We start from the raw sequence: 20,087 nt of genomic DNA, 5'->3' as shown, positions 1-20,087 counted from the left end.
TGTTCTTTTTCAATTTTCAGAAAGTAAAATTCTGTTAGGAGAGTATCCTTAGAAAGAAAGCAGTATGGTGTCACCTACAGACTGGTGGCCTATGAGCCAAGGAACAATTTTCTGCTTCTAGCAGCTAACAACACATCATGTTTCTATTCCCATTTTGTCTTCTCTTTCATCTCTACAATCAGTAAGCTCTCTGTGCAGGGAGAATTTTGCATACAACATTTAGGACAATATTATTATAATACAAATAGTAATACTCGTAAATAAAAGTATGATTTTTAAACCGATGTCTGAATATATAAATGGGGGCATCTAAATCATGAGGAAAGATCCCACATGATACCATGTAAGAGCAGTATGCTGCAACCAGTTACCTTCATTATACACTAGCTACATTATAAGCTGAAATATATGCTCACTACAGAAACTGGAGTCAAATGCAATTTTAGGAATTCCACAGGAGGATACACATAGTAAAATATCTGGTCTCAAATTTGCATGTATTTGCATATTGCAGATTCCTAAAATAAGTCTTTTACCTACCTGAGTCTTCTACATATAAGTTGCCTCTTTTTTGCAATTTACAAATAAAATGTTGTCTGCTACCTTGCATATGCAAAACAATGCAGCATATACAAGCTTAAGAAACTATCTAAAATAATGAATCATCTGAAACAGAGAAAAGAAGCATGTTTTACTAATTACAACACAAAACATTTGCTGTCAGTATTATTATACTATTATTATTACACATTATTATACTATTCCCTGTAAAACAAAAACATTTCCCTAGCTCACAGAGAAGTTTAATACATCAGCATTTACCAAGTGTTATGAGTTCCTTTGATATGAAGTATAAAGTAAGTTGGGTTAAGGAAGTATTGCTAAACTTGGATAAGGGAAGAACATATATAAAACAATATATTTGGACTTTTAGTGTCATTTATGCATTTTAATTCATTCTTCTTCTTTCCTCCCTTTATCAGTCAGTTTAGGGTCAGCGGATCTTTGGTGGTCTTGCAATATATTATATATTATACTATATATGATCTACAAAACAAATGAAAAACACTGCATACACAAATCTTACAGTGTTTTGTCTACTACTTCAAAAATGTTATGGTAGTAGCAAAGTTATTACAAACAGATTTACTGTATCACCTTCTTGCACAGGATCAACATTTTCATATGACATACATAACCAGCACTGCTTTTTCACAAACACGTATATTTGCAGCATGTTAAAAATGTAGTACAGTTTGCAATTATCTGAATTTTTAAGAAAAATCATTACCCTACTTCATGGGTTGTATATTTTACTATTAAAATCATGTATATTTGAGAGGCAAGTAACTAGAGAAGCTTTTCTGAAATGTCACCAAACTGCACATGACTACACAAATGATCTGCAACCATCTCGATCCTTTTACCAAGAAACCTTGCAGTTTAAATATTTTAAGGAACACAACAAATCAAAAGTACAGACTTCCTTCACTAAAAAGAAAGAAAGGAAAAAGTCATGTTGACAACTCCAATGTTGTTTTCTTGCTTTTTCAAACAACTGAGCAACATTATAAAATACCTGAATAGAATTTAGGAAGATACTGCTGGTGTCCCTATGCAAAACTGTATTTTCAAACAGTTTTATTATGAAATGAAGATAAATAAGTGTACCAGGAGCTGGGAAGAGGGCAAAGGGAGAGAGAGGAAAAAGAGGCCCGCTTTTAACAAAGGATGAGTATCAATGAGAAGGTGTGGGGAGAAAGCAGAATTACCAGTCCAAAACTAGGTGAAGGGTGAGTAAGATGGAGCAAGACCGAGCCTCAGACAGAGTTTGGAAGAAAAACACAAGCTGAGCAGCGAAACTACGAATGAGAAGGGATCTTCGCTCTGAGGAGTGGAACTATTTAAACTGGCAAAATCATCATTCCCTGACAGTAACAGTTCATCACATAAGGAACGACAATCAATTGGTTGTGAGAAGAAGCAGAGATCAGAGAGCAAGATGCTAATGCTACAACCCCCTGCTTATGACTTGTCTGGGTGTCATTCTAGTTCAGTTCGACTTCCACTCAGAATCTGGGGAATGCCAGAACAACAACTGCCAGTTAAAATTAATTTGCCCCTTTTGTGTTCCTGTATCAAGAGATAGTCATGACACAGCAGAGCATTTTTTCCTTACAAAGGATCCTTTCCCCATACCTGAAAAAGATCTGTTCAGGAAATTACAATGGCTTCATTTTTTGTAGAAGGGGAAAAAGTGTTTACTTAGTTATACAAGGGACTGCAAAAAAAGAAAAAGGAGGTTCGTGGTTAAGGCAATTAGGTTTCAAAGCAATAAATGAAGTATTTAATTATATATTTCATGAGTTCACCTCCGGCATGATCAATCAGCTGGGTCAGTTTATGGCATCACTGCTGTCTCCCATTCCCTCTTTTCTTCTGCTGGATGCTATAACCTCCACAGCTTGAGATGATAAAACAGACAGACTTTAAGCAAAGCAGGTAAAGAACTTTTGCAAAGTCAATCCAGCATGTTTGAATAGCTTAACGTGAGTAACAATAAAGGTTTCTAAAGACATCTAAACAACTGCGCACAAAGGAGCAAAATTCCTTCTGACACCTCCTGAAGGGAAGTGACTGACTGCAGAACCGTCGTAACATGCTTTTAGCATCTGCACCCGCGCATCAGACTGTAACAGACAGCACTACTCATTGCACAAGAAATGGAAGTTTTAAATGCATCAAAACCATAAAGAAAAAAAAACATTTTAGTTAGCATTAAATATAAATGAGCTTCCAATTGCTGCTTTCACCTTGGCCAGAAATAGGTAGAACAATTTAAATATAAAAGTGTTTCTCAAAGAGTCAGTATGCTGACAGAGGATCACTGAATATTCTGAAAAAGCACTCTCTGGGAGTTCTATGACATGTTGCAGTGGAGGTTTGGAGAAAGAAAAAAAGAACCCCCCCCCAAAAAAAACCAACCCCAAGGAAGTTGTAAGAGGTTGTCAGAGGCTGTCCAAGTATTTTCAACCCAGTACAGCAAGTTGGACTAGATATGCAGTTTAGCTAGCAATTTTCTTTTTTCCAGTGGACACAGGGAACAGCTGTTTGAAGAGCAAACTAAGTGCTCCCTCCTACAAATGGCTATCTTAAGCCCAGAGCTTCTGTAACACCCCACAGAAGGGGAGGAGTAGACAGAAGCATACTTCTGCCTGTATTTAGTTATATAGAGCCATAAACACTGGCTACATCTGACTGTATTGATGGTTTTGAGGATAAAAAAAAAAAAAAAAAAAAAAAGAGATGGATTTTGGTATGGTTTGGCAACCTCTTGTAAGCATAGCCTGGGAGACCATGGAGCTCTTCAGCTGAGTCAGGTTTAACCACACCACCTTGAGTTGACCAGATAATTGAAGATCTGTCCACTTCTTTTTCCACTTCTGTGATTCCTATTTTATTCCCTCAAGTACAGTACAGAGTCAACCGGTTTGCAAGCAAAATCAAAGAGATAATTGTAGAAAGCAGGAAAAAATATAAGGGTGAAGAAGGTAATTTTTAGACTGCCACTGCTCCACATTGAGAAAATAAGTAACACACTGCTTTTATTTAAGGCTATCACCTCACACAGGAAGAACTTTTTATGCCCCTTCTGAGAGGAGATGAAAGGCATGGGAAAAGCAAGATTCAGAGTGGAGATACTGCGTATACTTAAAAAAAGAGAGGAAACAGTTCATTATTCAACATTATTTATCTTCTGAAAGGAGTTACCCTCTAGGCAGAGTGTTACACAAGACTTAGTCTTGTTCATTTCTGTAACTTTTCAGTATTCCTTTCTTTCCACTCAAAACCATCTGCCTTTTCAGTTAACTTCTTTCTGGTGGACCTCTGAAGTACTTCTGTTTCATTCCAAAGATCTTCCAAAACCGAAACTCCAAAAATAATAAAAACAAGAAAACAAACACTATAAATTATAAGTTTAACAATGAAAAGTAAAACCTCTATAAGGCTGGCTTTATTGTGAATATTTGGATATCCAGAGCAATGGACACACTCCTTTATGAGAAACAAGCACAGAGGACAAGAACAAACTTCCTTTCATGTAGATATCAATTGATCAGTCCAAGATCTGTACTTCCATTAGGGTGACAAATTATAACACAAACAAGGGAATTTGAAGTAAAGGCTAAACCACCTTTGAAAGTAAGTTATTTCTGACAGCCACTCAAAGAAGCTTCTTACCACCAGCGGCGATAATGCAAGTTCCCTGCCACAAAGCCCAAACCCAAAAGGTCTCTTGTAGAAGACACAGGCATATAGGAGTGCTCTGATTTGTCCAGTGACAGACTCTTAAGACTCCCTTAAGTTTTAAATGAAAAAAATTATACACATATATATGCACACACACACACTCACATTTCCCACATTTTTTCTTTATGCTCTTCTGACAGTCTCTTCTTACCAAACGGTAAGAAATTCCAAGGGAAAAAGAGTAAGATTTTTAAATTTTGTGTTGAAGGGGAAAACAGTTTAGTTCTTTTTCATATTACTCAGGACCTGATCCAAAGTCAGCTGAAATACAGGGAAGTGTAAGATGGGAGGATATACCATTTCAGAGAAAGCTAAATAGTTTTTTGTCCATTAAGTAACTTCTTACTGTCATCCATGAAATAACGTGCTGTACTCAAGCAAGAAATATGATTTGTTGCAGAAAAATTCAGGACTACATTTCCCTGAAAAACTGAACAGATGGACTACTTGGTTAAATTGCTTGCACAAGCATTTACATAGAATTGACTGACAATGAAAAGGGTATTTTGATTGTTTTAACACAGAAATGAAGGGATAAAGAAACAAGTCCAAATAAATGAAGTTGCTCATGCATAAGACACATTAAGTATTTCAAATAAATTATTAGCATACAAGTCAACCACATGAAGGAAAAGGAACTGGAGTCTCATTCCAAGTGCTCTACTGTAGTAACAAATGGACCAATACCATATGTAACGCATAAAGCCAGTGGATGCTTTTATAAATAAAAAACACAGGCTGGTATATAAATCAATGCTTAAATGCTTTATCCTATGTTCACTCAACACACAAATACATCCTGCAGAGGGAAGCATTTCATTGATGGATTAAGTTGATGAATTGCCAAAATTTGGCTGGATACATTTTAAGGGTGAAGCACATGCACATATAGCAAACCTGTTCTCACAAAACAGTACAGTGTAACAGAATCTGGCATTTCTGAGAGTAGGGGTGCTGAAAGTGGATACATTTATTACCCTGACTTTTCTAGCTTGGAATACCACAGGGTACATACTGAAACCCCTGCTTTATTAACAATACAGTGCTACTTAAGCGACTTGAAATGAAGGAATCCTGCAAGTGAACAAGTCCCGTTCACAAATTCTCCAGCTTATTAGCACTTCTTAAAAAACATACATTCAATGTGATGAAATTGTTACCCTGACTTTTCTAGCTTGGAATACCACAGGGTACATACTGAAACCCCTGCTTTATTAACAATACAGTGCTACTTAAGCGACTTGAAATGAAGGAATCCTGCAAGTGAACAAGTCCCGTTCACAAATTCTCCAGCTTATTAGCACTTCTTAAAAAACATACATTCAATGTGATGAAATTGTTACGTAGCAACCTCCAAGAGCAACAAGCACTGGAATTTTCAGAGAAAAGCATGGAAAACTAAAGAGGGAAGAAACCTATTTTTAAAGTAGAGCCTTTGAAATAGTTAAGAATTGTAAGAGTTCAGAAGGAAAAACACTTCTACTGTTAGTGGCTTAAGAGCAGTCTAAGGGAAAAATCACATTGTTAATTAAGAGACCAATTTTTTTGTCAACTGAAAGTATTTACCATGGCAAACAAAATACAGCACTCGATTTTGGAACATATGTGACATGCGTGACTATCTCGTAAGTACGTTCAATGATCAGCTGCAGTTACATTGCACTGAAGAGCTAAATGATATCTGACACCTGAAGTGTGTACTAGTTGAAAGGTATTCATTGCTTCATTTGCACATTATACTGCAAAAACTACTTCAGTGCCTGCAAAGATATGTGAAGGGCTAAAGAGGACCATGGCTATGTCTGCGTTTGACAATACTGCATCAATGTTTTCAGCAACAGCTTTGAAGGAATACATACGTTTATTGTGCAAGTACAGTACATCTAGAGCTATGCACTAAAGTTATTCTCAAGTGCTACACAAAGAATGCTAAGCAATACTATTTTTAACTGGATTCAGATTAGTAGTATTGCAGACAAGTGTTTTCACTACATGAGCAAACTGACAAAATGCATAAGGGCAAACTGTTAAGTCCTGTGACCATTTATAGTGCACTTCTTCATAGAAGCCCAGTATAACTAATGCAGAGGATGCAGAAGCTATGAATTGTCAGCTCTCATAGCGGAAGTATTTTTACTCCAAGGATCATAGTACACATTTTAAAGATGTTTTGCTTGGTTTAACGTACAATTAAGGAGGGGAAGAAATGAGTTCAAACAAGGAGAAGGTCAATAATCTTTAAGTCGGGTCAGTGTTTGAATGGCCCGATCATACACTTGCCAGAAAAAAAGTTGGTATTGACTTATTACCAACTCAATAACATAGAAGCAAACTGTAGCTCATCTTCTAAAGCATATCAAGTTTAGGTCTGAACATAAAATGCTAAATAATTCAATGCATTACTTATTCAATGAAAAGTAGAATTTAAAGAAAAATATCTAAGAGTTGCATATTGGTGAAGACTTTGTGTCAGAACTCATATTTTACATGAAAATACTTTTTTGGTTCTTGCTACATTTAACAAAATGATAAATCTACGTAACAAAAGTATGGATTGTCTCATCTGTTGATATCCAAAATTAGGGGGGTTTGTTGTTATTTTTTAATATGCAGAAATAAAAATGGAAATCTTATATGCAACCTATGCATGTTAGCATGGAAGGAACCCAATATGGTAATCGTTGTGAGTTACACACAGGCTTTGCATGTTGCAAGGCATGAGACTAAAGGCGGAGCTCTAGTCTTTGCCACTATCAGCAGCCATCATACTGAGAATTACAAGTTTCAGAAGACAAGATAAACTTAAATAGATTGATGATAGCTTAGCTGGTAAAACATACATTTACAGAATTTCTTAATTTCCTGCTTAGTCCTAATGCTAAAAGAAAAGTCAATGCTGAACAGCTTCTTAGAACCTCCCAGACCTAAACCCTCTGAGTCATTAAACTGACTGCTCGAACACAGTGTAGGGCAGGACAACCAAGACAGAATGTGGTCATTTTGGAACAATGTAAAGTCTTCAGAGAACTGCTTTTTCACAGCATTTCAGAGTAATTTCAGGGAAATTACTTTTTTCATATTTGTGATAAGTTAATGTGTGACCACACTTCTCATTACAGAAAATACACACACAAAACATCAGCATTAGAGTTCCAACAGTATAGTGTATTAATATAGCCACAAAAAGACTTGTGAAATAAATCTACTAAACTTATCTTCTACGCTGCATAGTATGCTTTATCCAAGACAAAGGAACTAAAACTATCCAAACATATTCCAAATGCTTATTTTCAAGCAAACAGTTCTCAAATCATATGAAAAATTTGAGAGCACACCTATTAAAATAAAGGGTTACTTTATCACTTTCAACTTTATGAAATGTTCCTATTCAATGTTCAAACACATATGCATAATATCTAATTTCAGAAAAGAATACTTTTCTGAAATGCACATGATCCAATATTGAAGTCACATGTAGATATATATGTTCTAATTTTTGCATTGCTGCAGGTTGATATTACGTTACTAGCTTTCAACACATGCCATATACCTTTTACATATAAGAAACATTCTCAGACATTCAAAGCAACATAGTAAAAAGAATCAAGCTTTCAATGGTCATCTTGTCAAATTTAAATTTTGCATGTGATTTAACTAAGTTTACTAAAAAGGAGTATATTGACATTCAAGGAAAGCCAGCACATTTAAAAACGTTGAGCTAGATTTTAAAACTTGCATCAATAAATGGCAATAGTATTTATTCAGTAGCAATAGAAAACTCAAAGTAGTGTTGGGAAAATTCATTATGAAGAGCAAATGTTATTATAATTTTACTGAAAAAATTTCCAAATAGTAATAAAGAAGAAAAATTAATTTTACTTTAAAAAATATGAGCTCAGCAGTATGCAAACTGAGTTACAAAATCATGATGTAAGTTGATGTGAAAATGCTTTTTATTGAAAATTGTGTATTACAGAAAGAACAAAATTTTAAAGTCTCTTTTTTTTCTTTTTACTCATATAATGTGTTTTAACAGCCACTTTATTCATATAGTTCATGAAGTTGTAGCATAAGACCCGTGATAGTTTGTCAGGCTAGGATTGTCTATATATAAACTATATCGCAACCTCCACATAGTAACATGCTATTTTTATTTCCTGTAACAGCAAAAATATTATCTCCATTACTGAGTTACAAAAGGACGAAAATTCTATTTTCAGAATTCGTACTAAAAACTTTTAAATATTAAACATCTCTAAATTCCCTACTTTAGTATCCAACAAGTCACATGTGCCAATTCGAAACTGCATTCAATGGATTTTACTCCAAACTATCTACATCACCTAAAAGAGTGAATAAAAGCAAAATACACATTTATGAATGCACCTATTTTGTACAGCGTTTGTTTTCATCTACATGGTTTACAACTATAAAAGAATCTCTGGCATGTCCCTTCAAATGAGTAATAGCTAAGACAACATGTATGGATTTTAATTAATTAAAGCACAAGAATTATTGAAATAAATGACCCAAAGGCTACTCTATGGCACCCTGAGTGAATAGATGATACAGATGTAAGTATTTCCTCATGGAATGAATGCACCATGACAAAGCACTGAGCTACAAGCCAAGTGATCAAAATTCAGGTTTTAGACTTTTACACTTACCCGCCTACGGCAGAAGGGCAGGCCCTGCGCAATGATGCTGATGCTAAATATCTTCATCACAGTTTGGTGTGGTAGAGGTTCTTTGGCACTTTTAAGATCAACAGGAACCAAGCCATGGTTGATGGCAGTTTTCCCAGGTTTGGACATTTTATTTTCTTACTTTGTCAAGTCTATTAATAATGCAACAACATTGCTAAAAATTTTGCTTCTAAAGTTGCATGATTTCTTTCTTTCTTTAAAAAAGTTTCAGACTGGTGATTCAGCTCCCCACAGCCTGCTGCCTTTGTCTCTCAACCTTCTCCTGCCAAGTGTCCTGACCTGTCTGCTGCTCAGTGAAGTGCAAGCTATCCTAGTATAGACAGGAATTAAACTACCAAGGGGCAGGCAGACTGCTCCTGCCAGTCAAACAGCTGGTGGACCTCCCCTGCAATGTCAGAAGAGCCCTTCCCCAAAAAGGGATCCGCAGATTGAAAAAGAAGAAAATCATGACTGCCAGGAGTTTTAGTAGCCCCAGCAGCTTATGCTTGTGCTTTAAAGGAAGAATTTATTTTTTTTTACTATTACTTTATTTTTTTATGAGTTGGCACTGTGCCTTCAGAAGGAGAATCCAAGGAGATTACAACCTTCAGACAGTAACAGTGTTACTGCAAGATCTACTCCACCACTCTCCGGACAGACTTCTTCCAGACTTCCACTAGAATTTGACAGCTAGTGACTAAAAAACTGACCTGGACTTTGCTAGCATTTTTTCAACCACCGTCTCCACAAACATAATATGTTGCTAAACCCAAAAGTTAAAAAAGGTAACAAAAATGAAAAAATTTGGAAAAAAATGGGAGTCCCCCAAACTGAAGACATTGGCTCGAAACTTGCTCTTTTAATAAAAGTAGAGGCAGGCTATAATTGTATTTTCATCTACATTGTGATTTTTAGCTCCTCCTTCCCGGCCCTTTTTACTTATGTACAAGTACCCCAGCCTGCACCTTCTCCCCTTTCCCTGCTGCTGTAGGGGGAGCAGCAGCATCCGGGGGGGCTTTAGCTCCAGGATGCAATGATACTGAAATAGTCTTCCCTTTTCTGTCCATCACAGGTGTGAGTATCAGTTTGCTCAGGACTATCCATCACACTGATGCAAAGGAGAAGGGCTCTTCCTCTCACACCAGTGTGCCCTGAAGGATGTGGGAAGAGGTCTGCCTGCCCTTAGCAACAAACATGACTGAGGACTATTTGTCAGGAAAAAAGTTCTTATTCCACTGAACAAAGCTAGAATAGCAATGCCTATTACTCAGATTATCTGCAATTAGTTTACTTCCATTTTACATAATTTTTTGATCAAATTAGCTTTCCTACAATGCCTCTAGGTTCCCACAATCTCTTTCTAATCCCTATACTTGGACATGTTTCTTAAAAATGTATTCAAATTTTGAAAACCTTTTTGAGCAAAACTAAGTAGAAAGAGACAAAAGCCTGTGAAAATGTCTTATGAAATTGCTGATATGAGATGCGGAAAGCCATCAAAGCCCTTGTATGAACTGAGTCAGTATAGTCCAAAACACAGTGAATAAATGACCATTAAGAAATCTTACAAGTCCCTTTATGCGCAACCCAGCAAAGATAATTAACTGTATAATTATGTAAGGGCAAAAGAGGGAGTGTAGTAACGCTTAATGCTTGAAGCACAACACTGTAACTTGACAAAAGACAGGATTAAAATATGCCTGTATTAGCATCTCCACTTAGCCCTTTGCCTCCCCTTCAAAAGGCCAAGCTGTAAGCATGTCTCTCTCACATATAGAGGACCTCATCTGACCAAATATTTGCTTGTTGAATGCTTTTTACACACACACACAAAATCTATAAAAATCCCTAATGTTTCACCGAGTACATATACATTATGGTAAGCATTCATTTACAACAAAATATCTCTCAGACAAACAATAACAAAAAAAAAATCCTTATTTCCTTACAGATGTTGCATACAAAAATGCTGTGATAGAATGCTGGGTAGCACAATATTTTCATGCACTGATTTTTTTTCTTTTCTATCATTCCATTCAAATGCCATTCTAAAGCACATTTAGACATACATCTTCTTCTGAAAGACTCTTTACATTTCCTTCTTTATACATTATCCTATAAACTGCAAAAAAAAGTTTACCATTAGCCTGTACTCAACAGTGATATCATTAGATCACAGTTTATAGCATCATTCTGAATTACTTCATTATTTTATACAACAAATACTAGGCTTTCACTTGGCTGGAAGACTTTGGAAAGGTGTCTTCGGATCTCAGTTTCACTCAAATAAGAAAACTTCACTGAATTACTCCAAAGAGGGCAAAAGAGTAGCCTTTTGTCTAAAGTGAAGAACAGAGACAAAAACCTCAAAGAGATCAACTCACATATCCCTATTGATGTATCATTCAAAAAGAAGCAACAGGTCAAGCTTTTCCAGTTTTGATGTACCGGTCGCTGTCTCAATTGTTCCAACAAAGTGGGAAGTTTACCAAAATGTATTTATATTAATATAATTTGAGATCTGAATAGCTTGCACATAAGTCAACAAGATCAGATACAGTATTTCATACAAAGCAAACCTCAGATTCTAGTTTAATAAATACTCAATATTTCATTTAATTGGATACAGAGATGTCTGTGTGTGCTAAGAGAAACTGCTGAAATAAACTCAGTTTTAAAAGATTATTTCATTGCGCAATTGCTGAAAGGAGAATTTGACAGTGTGGCAGATCACTATTTTAGCACCAGCCTTTATCAGTTGGTATCAGAGCCTAGTATCTTACTACTTTACAGGCTTACTCCCTGCCCCCCTCCCTTTTTTTTTTTTAATATTAGGTCATAACCAAAGTGCAAAACAGGAACATAACTTGGCCCATTTACAGATTTACATACAATTGGGGAGCAGACAAGACTGAAGTATGGCATTCTCCAAGCACAAGTCTCCAGTCACAGGTTATTCTTACACCTCTGAAAAGACAAAACTCTGATTGTCAGCCCTCTTCTCTTGTGGTTTGAGATAAAAGTCCCAACAGTACATTAATTTTTCCTCAGGAACTTCCAAACTCTTCTAGAGCAATTCCACAGGGACATGCTTCTAGCTGAAAAAAATTATCCTGTTCACATTCAGTGTAGTCCCCTTTCCAAGTGCATAAAGCCAAAGCAAAATAAGGCTTTTTTTTTTTGTCCCACATGAAATTACAATGCTAGATTTCACACTTTATCACAGCAATAAGGAAAAGCTTCAGTTTTTATCTCTGCCTATTTCCCCCCCCCCCCCCTTTTTATCATCGTCTCCCAGAAAAAACACTTGCACTAGCAGATGAGATCTTGTTGGCCCAATTTTATTTACATTTATCATCACTTCTTTCTAGTCTTAGATTTGCTACACATTACTGACTGCAGGTATTACTGTCTTACAGTAATGTTTAAAGGCCCCAAGCTATTCTGGACAGCTATAAACATTGAATAAGTGAAAGTCCTTAGCTTGAAAATACAACACAGTCTAATTTAAGCAGTAAGAGGGTGTAACAGGAAGAAAAAATGGAGAGTGTTGGCTGTCTTTGAAGTGTCAGGAATATATTGCATATAGTGGATAACACTTATTTTTGTATTTATTACACATATAATTCTAATTTAAGCTCTACATGTAAAGTTTAAAAAGCCACTCTGTTGCTTTTATCTTTAAAAGTGTGTATTTTTTATATTATACAGGGTGAGAAAACATATATATATAAAGCAAAAACTTGACAAATGTGAAACTATGAAAATTTGAGCTTTAATGCTTTATAATATATTTCTCTAAGTTCCTGTTTCTAAATAAAGTGGGGCTGATTTCCAATGATGCTTTTTTTTAAGTGCCTGTCACTTTAATCAAAAGACCATATTTGAATCTTTATTTAAATGCATAAAAGTGCCTAAAAACTTGAGTTTGAAAATACAAGTTTGAGATCATCATGGACTATTAACTGGAAACTTAAGAATTCAGAAGATTCCTCTTTCTTTTTTGGCCGATCCAGTGAAGAGATGGCTTTGTAAAATGAAAGCGTGTAGTAAGCAGCAATAATTTTTATAACTTCCAGTCAGAGTAATTCAAAGTGATCCTGAAGCAGAGCTTTTTAGCAGCTGTTTACCAGAAAGCAGATCTTTCAAAATTAACTTGCTCATTCAGTATACTTAACTCAGGAAGGCCATGGTTTTAAGACATGGATCTAAGCCTTCATCCTAACAAAAAAAACCAGCTTACTCAACCTTTACAGAATCTTCACCTAGAGCCAACGATTGTTTTGTATATTAACATTACTAGAAAAAAATAAACAAACTCATGACATTTTAATATGGTGATGGAACAGTACAAGACCTAGAGAGACCTAAATGAAGTATTTGCAAGTATAGAAAGATTAAAATGCAAAAAGCAGAACCCCAGACAGTTTTTCCACAGTTCTTAACATCGGTGTACAGCTGCCCTCAAATGGATAAGGGAGAGCACTGCAACATTTTAAAAGTCACCTTCTCAAAATAATAATAATAATAGTGTAATAATCCTTTTAATATATTTGATAATATACTTCCTAAATAACATTTTTAGTAAGCTCTGCATAGCTGTAGCATACAGAATGTACTATGATTTACATTACAGATAAGCCTTATAGCTCTCTTGGTATTCATGCTGGTCCCTGCCCATGTGTGGAAAGAGCAAGAACCATTTTGTTAGCAAAGCAAGGCAGTCTATACTACACTAGTAACCCCTCTTATATAGTGACGGTGGTCCCAAGTTTATTTATGTGAGGGATTTCTAATACCACTATACAAATAGTACCCAAATGCTACATTGTACATTAGCCTGCTTTGTACAGCAAAAGTATAAGCTGTGTAGAAAAAAGGCACTGCTGTACAAAACTGCAACTGTATTAGTGGTGCTGCACAGAAAAAAAACTACTGCTCTAAAAAGCTTCTATCGTGTCCAAGTTTACCCAATAAAAAACCTGCATGTATAAGAAAACATAATGACCCAGACCCCTGAAGAGGGTATGGAGGAAACCAATGGAGAGGATCATTTTGATCTCACAAAGATCAGAATTTCCTAAAAAATGTACACTTGAATAGTATGCCAAAGGGGCAAAACTACTAATAAAACAAGCAAACTGATGGCTTTCTCTGTATTTCATGGAAAAAACCCCAAGCGTAGACCTGTTGTACCACAAGCAACAGAATGAACAAAACCTGGCTCCAGGTGAGATTTTCATGCCAGTTCAAATTGTGTTTGAATTACACTAGGGCTTCTCCAAGGCCTCATGGTCCCAAAATGTCAGGGGACCTACATGGAAGAGTGATTCTCAACAGTCCAGCCATAGCAAAGCTTTATTTCAGGCTTATGCCTTACTAGGAGTTTTAACTAATAAATGGCTTCTATGGTGTAAAGTAAGGAACAAACATCAACTGAACCTGTTTACATGGTCAGAGCAAAACCCAATTCCACGAGGATTCAATGATGTCTAACCAGGCGATAGTCACCCTGTAGACTTCTTCCTCAGCAGATGCATTGATAAGTCTCTCCCTTTCCTAGCTACCCTCTAGTTACCTTGAAAACTTGTGTAACCTTAATATCTCTTTTTGCTAAATTGGATAAAAATTACTCAAGGGATGCGTAAGCTCTGTAAAGGAAGACAGACAATGACAGGCAGATGTCTCAACTGCACTGGCTTTGCTTCCTTCAGCAACAAAGATTAATAACATAGTGAAGAAGAATCCAGATTTTCTTAACTTGGACTCACTCAGACGATACTTCCTGGTTATAATTCTGGCTCTGGAATCATATTGAGGCATGGCCATTAATAACTAATGTGATGAAAGAGGTTGGTATCTAATACCAAGAAAGCTACTTTAAAATTTTTGCCATGAAAGGGCAAGAAGGAGATACACCTTTCACAGCTGCTGGTAGAAGATGGTGCAACTTGTATGACACTCCTATAATGAAAAAAATTATAAAGGTACGAACAAATATAGATAAGGATGATGATGAAGCTGCTGTCTGGCAAAATACTTTACACTCCACAAGATAGTATTCCCCAGAAATCCACTAGGGGAGGCCAAGGAAGATATGAAATATCAAGTATATCAGCAAAGGGGAAATCATCAGATAAACATATCTACTAGACATTTTTCATGCCTATGTGCATGCTCATATCTGTTTAAGCATCCTGCATCTAAGTGTAAGCGCACGAAGAATTGACCTACTGCATTTCAATACTTGCGTATAGCATTTAACTACACTAGCCTTGCCTGCTGGGGAACTCAAGCAGTAGGTCAGACTAACCAATAGCAAGGGTTCACTCATTACAGTTTCCAATTGCGACACTAATGCAAGTGAGTTTGAATGACTGTCAGTAAAAAACAACAGATCTCCACTGGATCTGTTTGATCCCATAGCTGATCATCTTCGGAGCCGAAATGAGACAAATAGGTCTCAAAAGCTGGAGATTCTAGTAGCAAAAAGGAGAAGGGTAGCACCTCCCCTCCTTGCTCTGGTCATTTTATTCCAAACTCTGCTGTAAACTGGCTGTAGGACTTGTCAGGCTTGTGAGCTCTGAAATGAATCCAGTAAGTAGGATACCTGAAAATCCTCAGTTTTTGTTGTTGCCGAGTTATTTTTCCACTAGATTAGCAAATGTAAACAGCTCACAAAGCAGCCAGATGCATGATGAGACAAACACAAGACAAACAGCAAAGTGTTTGGAAGTGGACAGTAGTCAAGACCTCCACCTTTGGGCAACAATGAGCTATTAAGATCACCTCTCTTTCTCCACGGATCCCTTAGCATGCAACATTGGTCCTGAAGAGACATCAATGATAAAAACTTTCTAGACATCTCAACAAATACAAAATTTCATCTCTAAAGGGAAGGGAACATGCAGGTACATGCAGCTATAGGCGTGGGATCTGCCTTCAGTCATGATGGTACTAGTGCAAAAAAGCATTTGACATATTACAAGGGACCATTTGCACAAGCTAACTTTTTGTAAGGTCACAGTAAGTGTTTATGAAAGAAATATACAGACTGTCTAGTAAATTGCATATTGGCAAGACTATATAGTATCAATACTAATGTCACTAACATATCATTAGAACATATACTTAACCATGCACATTTAAAAAAATAATTCTTACCATATTTAGACATCCCTGTAAGTGTACATAATAATTTGTAACAAGAGGCCTATATTATTTGGCTTTACTCCACAAGCCTTCTAACTTTATTTACTGTACTATGGGGTCTTGCTGTCATTGTCACTTTTTTTTTTTTTTTAACTATCTTTAAAGCATGTGTCTTCATTTCTTCGTTAAATATTTCAGAAAATATTCCAGGTATGTAACAGAAATCGAGCTGCATCATCTTGCGTTTTACAAATATTCCAGAAATGTCTGCTCAGTCCTCATTGGCTATAACGTGACTTGTTGGATAAGCAAGTTTAACTGTTTGGTCTAGTCAGAGTTGCACCAGCTGTTAAAAAGAATTGCAACAGCTGCTCTGCAGGAATTTATTTGCTGACCACTTATTTATGCTGTTGTTGCACCTTTAAATAAAGCTGAGACAAGAATTAAGAACTACAACAACAGGTAGAGAAGTCATCCAATATTTAACACTGGATTAAAATGCAAGTCAAATTCTCAGCTGAGGATAAGCTGTGGAAAGGGAAAGCAGGTGTTTTTATTAGCAAGAAGGATGCTTCTATGAAAAAGGAAGATAGGAAACAAAAAAATTCATTTTCCATACAGTAATTCAGCTTTTCTTATGACTGTATCACCCTTCCATGTAAAATGCAAGATTTTCAATGAGAAATTCTCTACTTATATACATACACGCACAAAATAAACCCAAAGCAGTACCAAAATATTTAAAATATGATTATCAGTTTCTGAATAGTGTCCAAAAAGCACTGCCAAAAATTAGGTTTGGACTTTAAATCTTCTTCCTTTCTACATAGTAAATGGGAAAAAGGAACAATCCCCAAAACATCAGAAAGGTGTTAAAAATATTTCTGCCACCTAATACACCTAAAAAAAATACATTTTTTCTTCTGTAGTGAAAAATTTTGACCAGATATCATTTATTCAGCATTAAAAAAAATTCCTTTTGTCTAAAGCCTGATAACACAGTAACACTCTTCATATTAGCTATATTATCTACTGCCAAAATAAAAGGTTGAACAATGCAAAGTATTACATTTTCTATGTTTGAAACAATATAGATATCAAGGTCTATTTTAAACAAGATTGTGTTTTTCTTACTAGAACTGTAAAATACACATAAATCTAACAAATACAACAACTGATTGTTACACTGGCATTCATTTGATAGCACCAAATTAAGCTATATAATCCTTTTCAGCTGGTTAACAGCATACCGCAAAGGGGTGTGAGGCTATTTATAAAGCTCAAGATATGCAAAGTAAAGAATGCCTGGACTACAGAAAAAAGCAGGTAGTGTGTGGAAGGGCTGGCACTCTTGGTTGGTATGGTTGCCACACCTTGATATTTTACTTGTCTTCTTTCTTTTTTTTCCACACCCCCCCCCCCTTTTTTTTTCTCTTTAGAGAAAGGGGAAGCCTTGCTTGTATTTTTATTTAACAAACACTGGCTTTCTCTGATTTGTTCAAGTATCACTTATTATTTAGAATGCTTGTAAGTATTTCATAGAAATTGACTTTGTGCATATGGACAACCAAATCCAGCTTTGAGTTTACTGGCTGTCTGATGCTCTGACTTCAGACCCTGCCAGCAAAGAAATGCAGTGCAGCAGTACCAAATTCTGACTGGCACAGTGTAGGAAGAGTTTCAACAGTCTGTCCTCCAAACAGATACACATGCATACATGTAAACACAGTGTTTAGTGTACTTGCTGTAGGACATGTAATACTAGTGGTTTACAAAAAAGCCAAAAATTTTGCAGATGGGTGAATGCCTCAGGGTACCAACTGAAAGTGTCCTTGCTTTGGATGAAGTCCAGCTTAAAGAGAAGGAATGACATTATTACATTTGGCAAGAATGAGGGATCCATAATGAACAATTTTAAGTCTGATTTCCATTTAGCTGTGTCAATTAAAATGAAATTAAGAAATTGGAAGTTAATTATTTTCTGTGTGTTTTAGAAAAATCTGACAAAGGGATCAGAACTGAAGGAATTATGATATTGGTAAAAAAGTGTTCATTATTTGTTGTCTTTTAATTTTTTTTAGTACTCAGTATATTTGGGTCAATAATGATCATGGTAGCAGTCATCCTTAAGGGACACTCCATAATTTAAGTGAGAAGAACAAAGGGTCTCCTGCCCACTTCCAAACATAGATAACCAGTGGCTGGATGACATACGAATAATAATGTGATTTGCACTTACAGGAAATGTTGCTCATACTTTACTTAATAGTAGTAATGACTTCCAATAATGAATAAGGTGGAATTTATCCCGGCTGGCAATCTATGGTGGCAGTAGGTATATTTTCCACTTAAGCAGAGGCACCAGGGATTGAACAAATGTATTAACATTTAATAAGCATCAACAGAGTAATATTTCATGACACAGCTGAAAAGCACAGCCACCGTCTCCCAAGACTGAATTACACTGAATATTACTAAAATTCACAATTTGCTCCTTTCATATTATGCAATATATGGTCAGGTAGTAAAATCAGTAGAAAACATTAACTTTTAGTAAGAACAAACATAAAAAGAAGTAAGGTTCTATAAAGAAATAGTTGACTTGGTCCACCTTGACTTGGGATAGAAATCTCTGCACTTCCTTAGTAACTGTGTCCTTCTCAGATCCTCTCCCTCTTCCCAATTGTTGTTGTTACAAACTAAAGAAACAAAATTTAAAATTAGCAAGAAGAGGAGAAAGGAGAAATAAGACGGAAGTAAGAACAGAAGAGATGCCCAACGTTTTCCTCTTGTATTTCAGAGATTATTATAGAGAAACCCACCTATGCACAAGAACTCATGACTTCCACCTTTAAAATCTCAATACCAATTAACTATATGTAACTTTACATCATAAGTTGTACTACACAGAGTCAATGCACACAAAAGTTTTAAAGAGATTTTTTTAACATAAAGCACATTTTACAATAATTTGGTGAAGTCCTGAACTTGTTTGGCCAGGAGAGAACTGGTGGAACTCCAGAAAATTTGCATGAAATTGAAGTTTAGACAGTGTTTTCATTAACCACACTATGGACAAGAAGGGAGAAGATGCTTGCGACAAAGAGAACAGTTTATAGAAATACTGGTTCTAGGTTTTATAGGGAAACGTTCAGATGCAACCTAAACAAAATGGCAGATTAATAAATCTACACAAAATGCACATTATATCATTACTACACAAGCATAGCTTCATGCACAGATCAGACACCGTATACTACCAAATAAAAACAGTTCACGTGTCAAAAATCATCCTTTGTCAATAGACATTACACACTGTCTGTTCAAACATTCTGCTGAGACAGCTTGGAAATTTTGGGTTTAAGCATTCTGCCTGTTCAGAAATGATTAAACTAGCATAGAAGTTGACACTGTCTAGTTCTCCTCCTTATACTCAAGAATTTGTAAAGATATGTAAATTACTTTACCGTGCACAGCTTGCTGAATAGCAACATGTTCTGCAGATAATGAAAAGTCTCTTACAGAGAGACATACTGCTATTTTGCAGATTACAGTGAGTGAGAAATGCATCAGGAAAAAAATGTTCATCCCGCAGCAGCTGTTAAACGTAGTTCTGGTCCTCAGATCACCTTCTGTTCCTCCAGACCTCTAAGCTAATTTCAGGTCTCATAATTTTATAAATGTAAAACATCAGTAAATACAAGAAATATACTGATCATAACTTACATTTTTAAACATACACTTCAAATTCATAGCCAAAAGAATATTTAACACCATCTATTTGGGAAGGGGGGTGTGTCAACAAACCCAAAAACTAACTCACCAGCAAACGTTTTACTTTCTTCACACTTTGATTCACCATTTGAATCAAGTTCCATAACCAGTAATATCAACTTCAGTTAAGCCCCAAAAGGTGAAGCAGCCTAAAATTGACACTCA

The 20,087-nt window shown here is 35.9% G+C and overlaps 1 protein-coding gene across 6 annotated transcripts in view; it reads right to left on the bottom strand.

The window, feature by feature from the left end:
- The window catches only part of FBXW7 (F-box and WD repeat domain containing 7), a 195,342-nt gene that overhangs the window by 81,768 nt on the left and 93,487 nt on the right, over positions 1–20,087 (bottom strand). Inside the window, exon 1 of one of the 6 annotated variants that reach the window (XM_075029891.1) lies at positions 8,979–9,438. The exons of the other annotated variants lie outside the window; for them this stretch is intronic. Within the exon in view, the coding sequence (XP_074885992.1) occupies positions 8,979–9,125 (147 nt within the window). The 5' untranslated portion in view covers positions 9,126–9,438. Of the gene's footprint in view, positions 1–8,978; positions 9,439–20,087 lie in introns of those variants that run through there. 6 annotated transcript variants of the gene reach the window in all.

This window comes from Buteo buteo, chromosome 1 (genome assembly GCF_964188355.1).
Source record: "Buteo buteo chromosome 1, bButBut1.hap1.1, whole genome shotgun sequence".
NCBI lineage: Eukaryota > Metazoa > Chordata > Aves > Accipitriformes > Accipitridae > Buteo > Buteo buteo.
The sequence above is the reverse complement of the archived record's forward strand: the minus strand, read 5'-3'. Positions and strand labels throughout refer to the sequence as shown.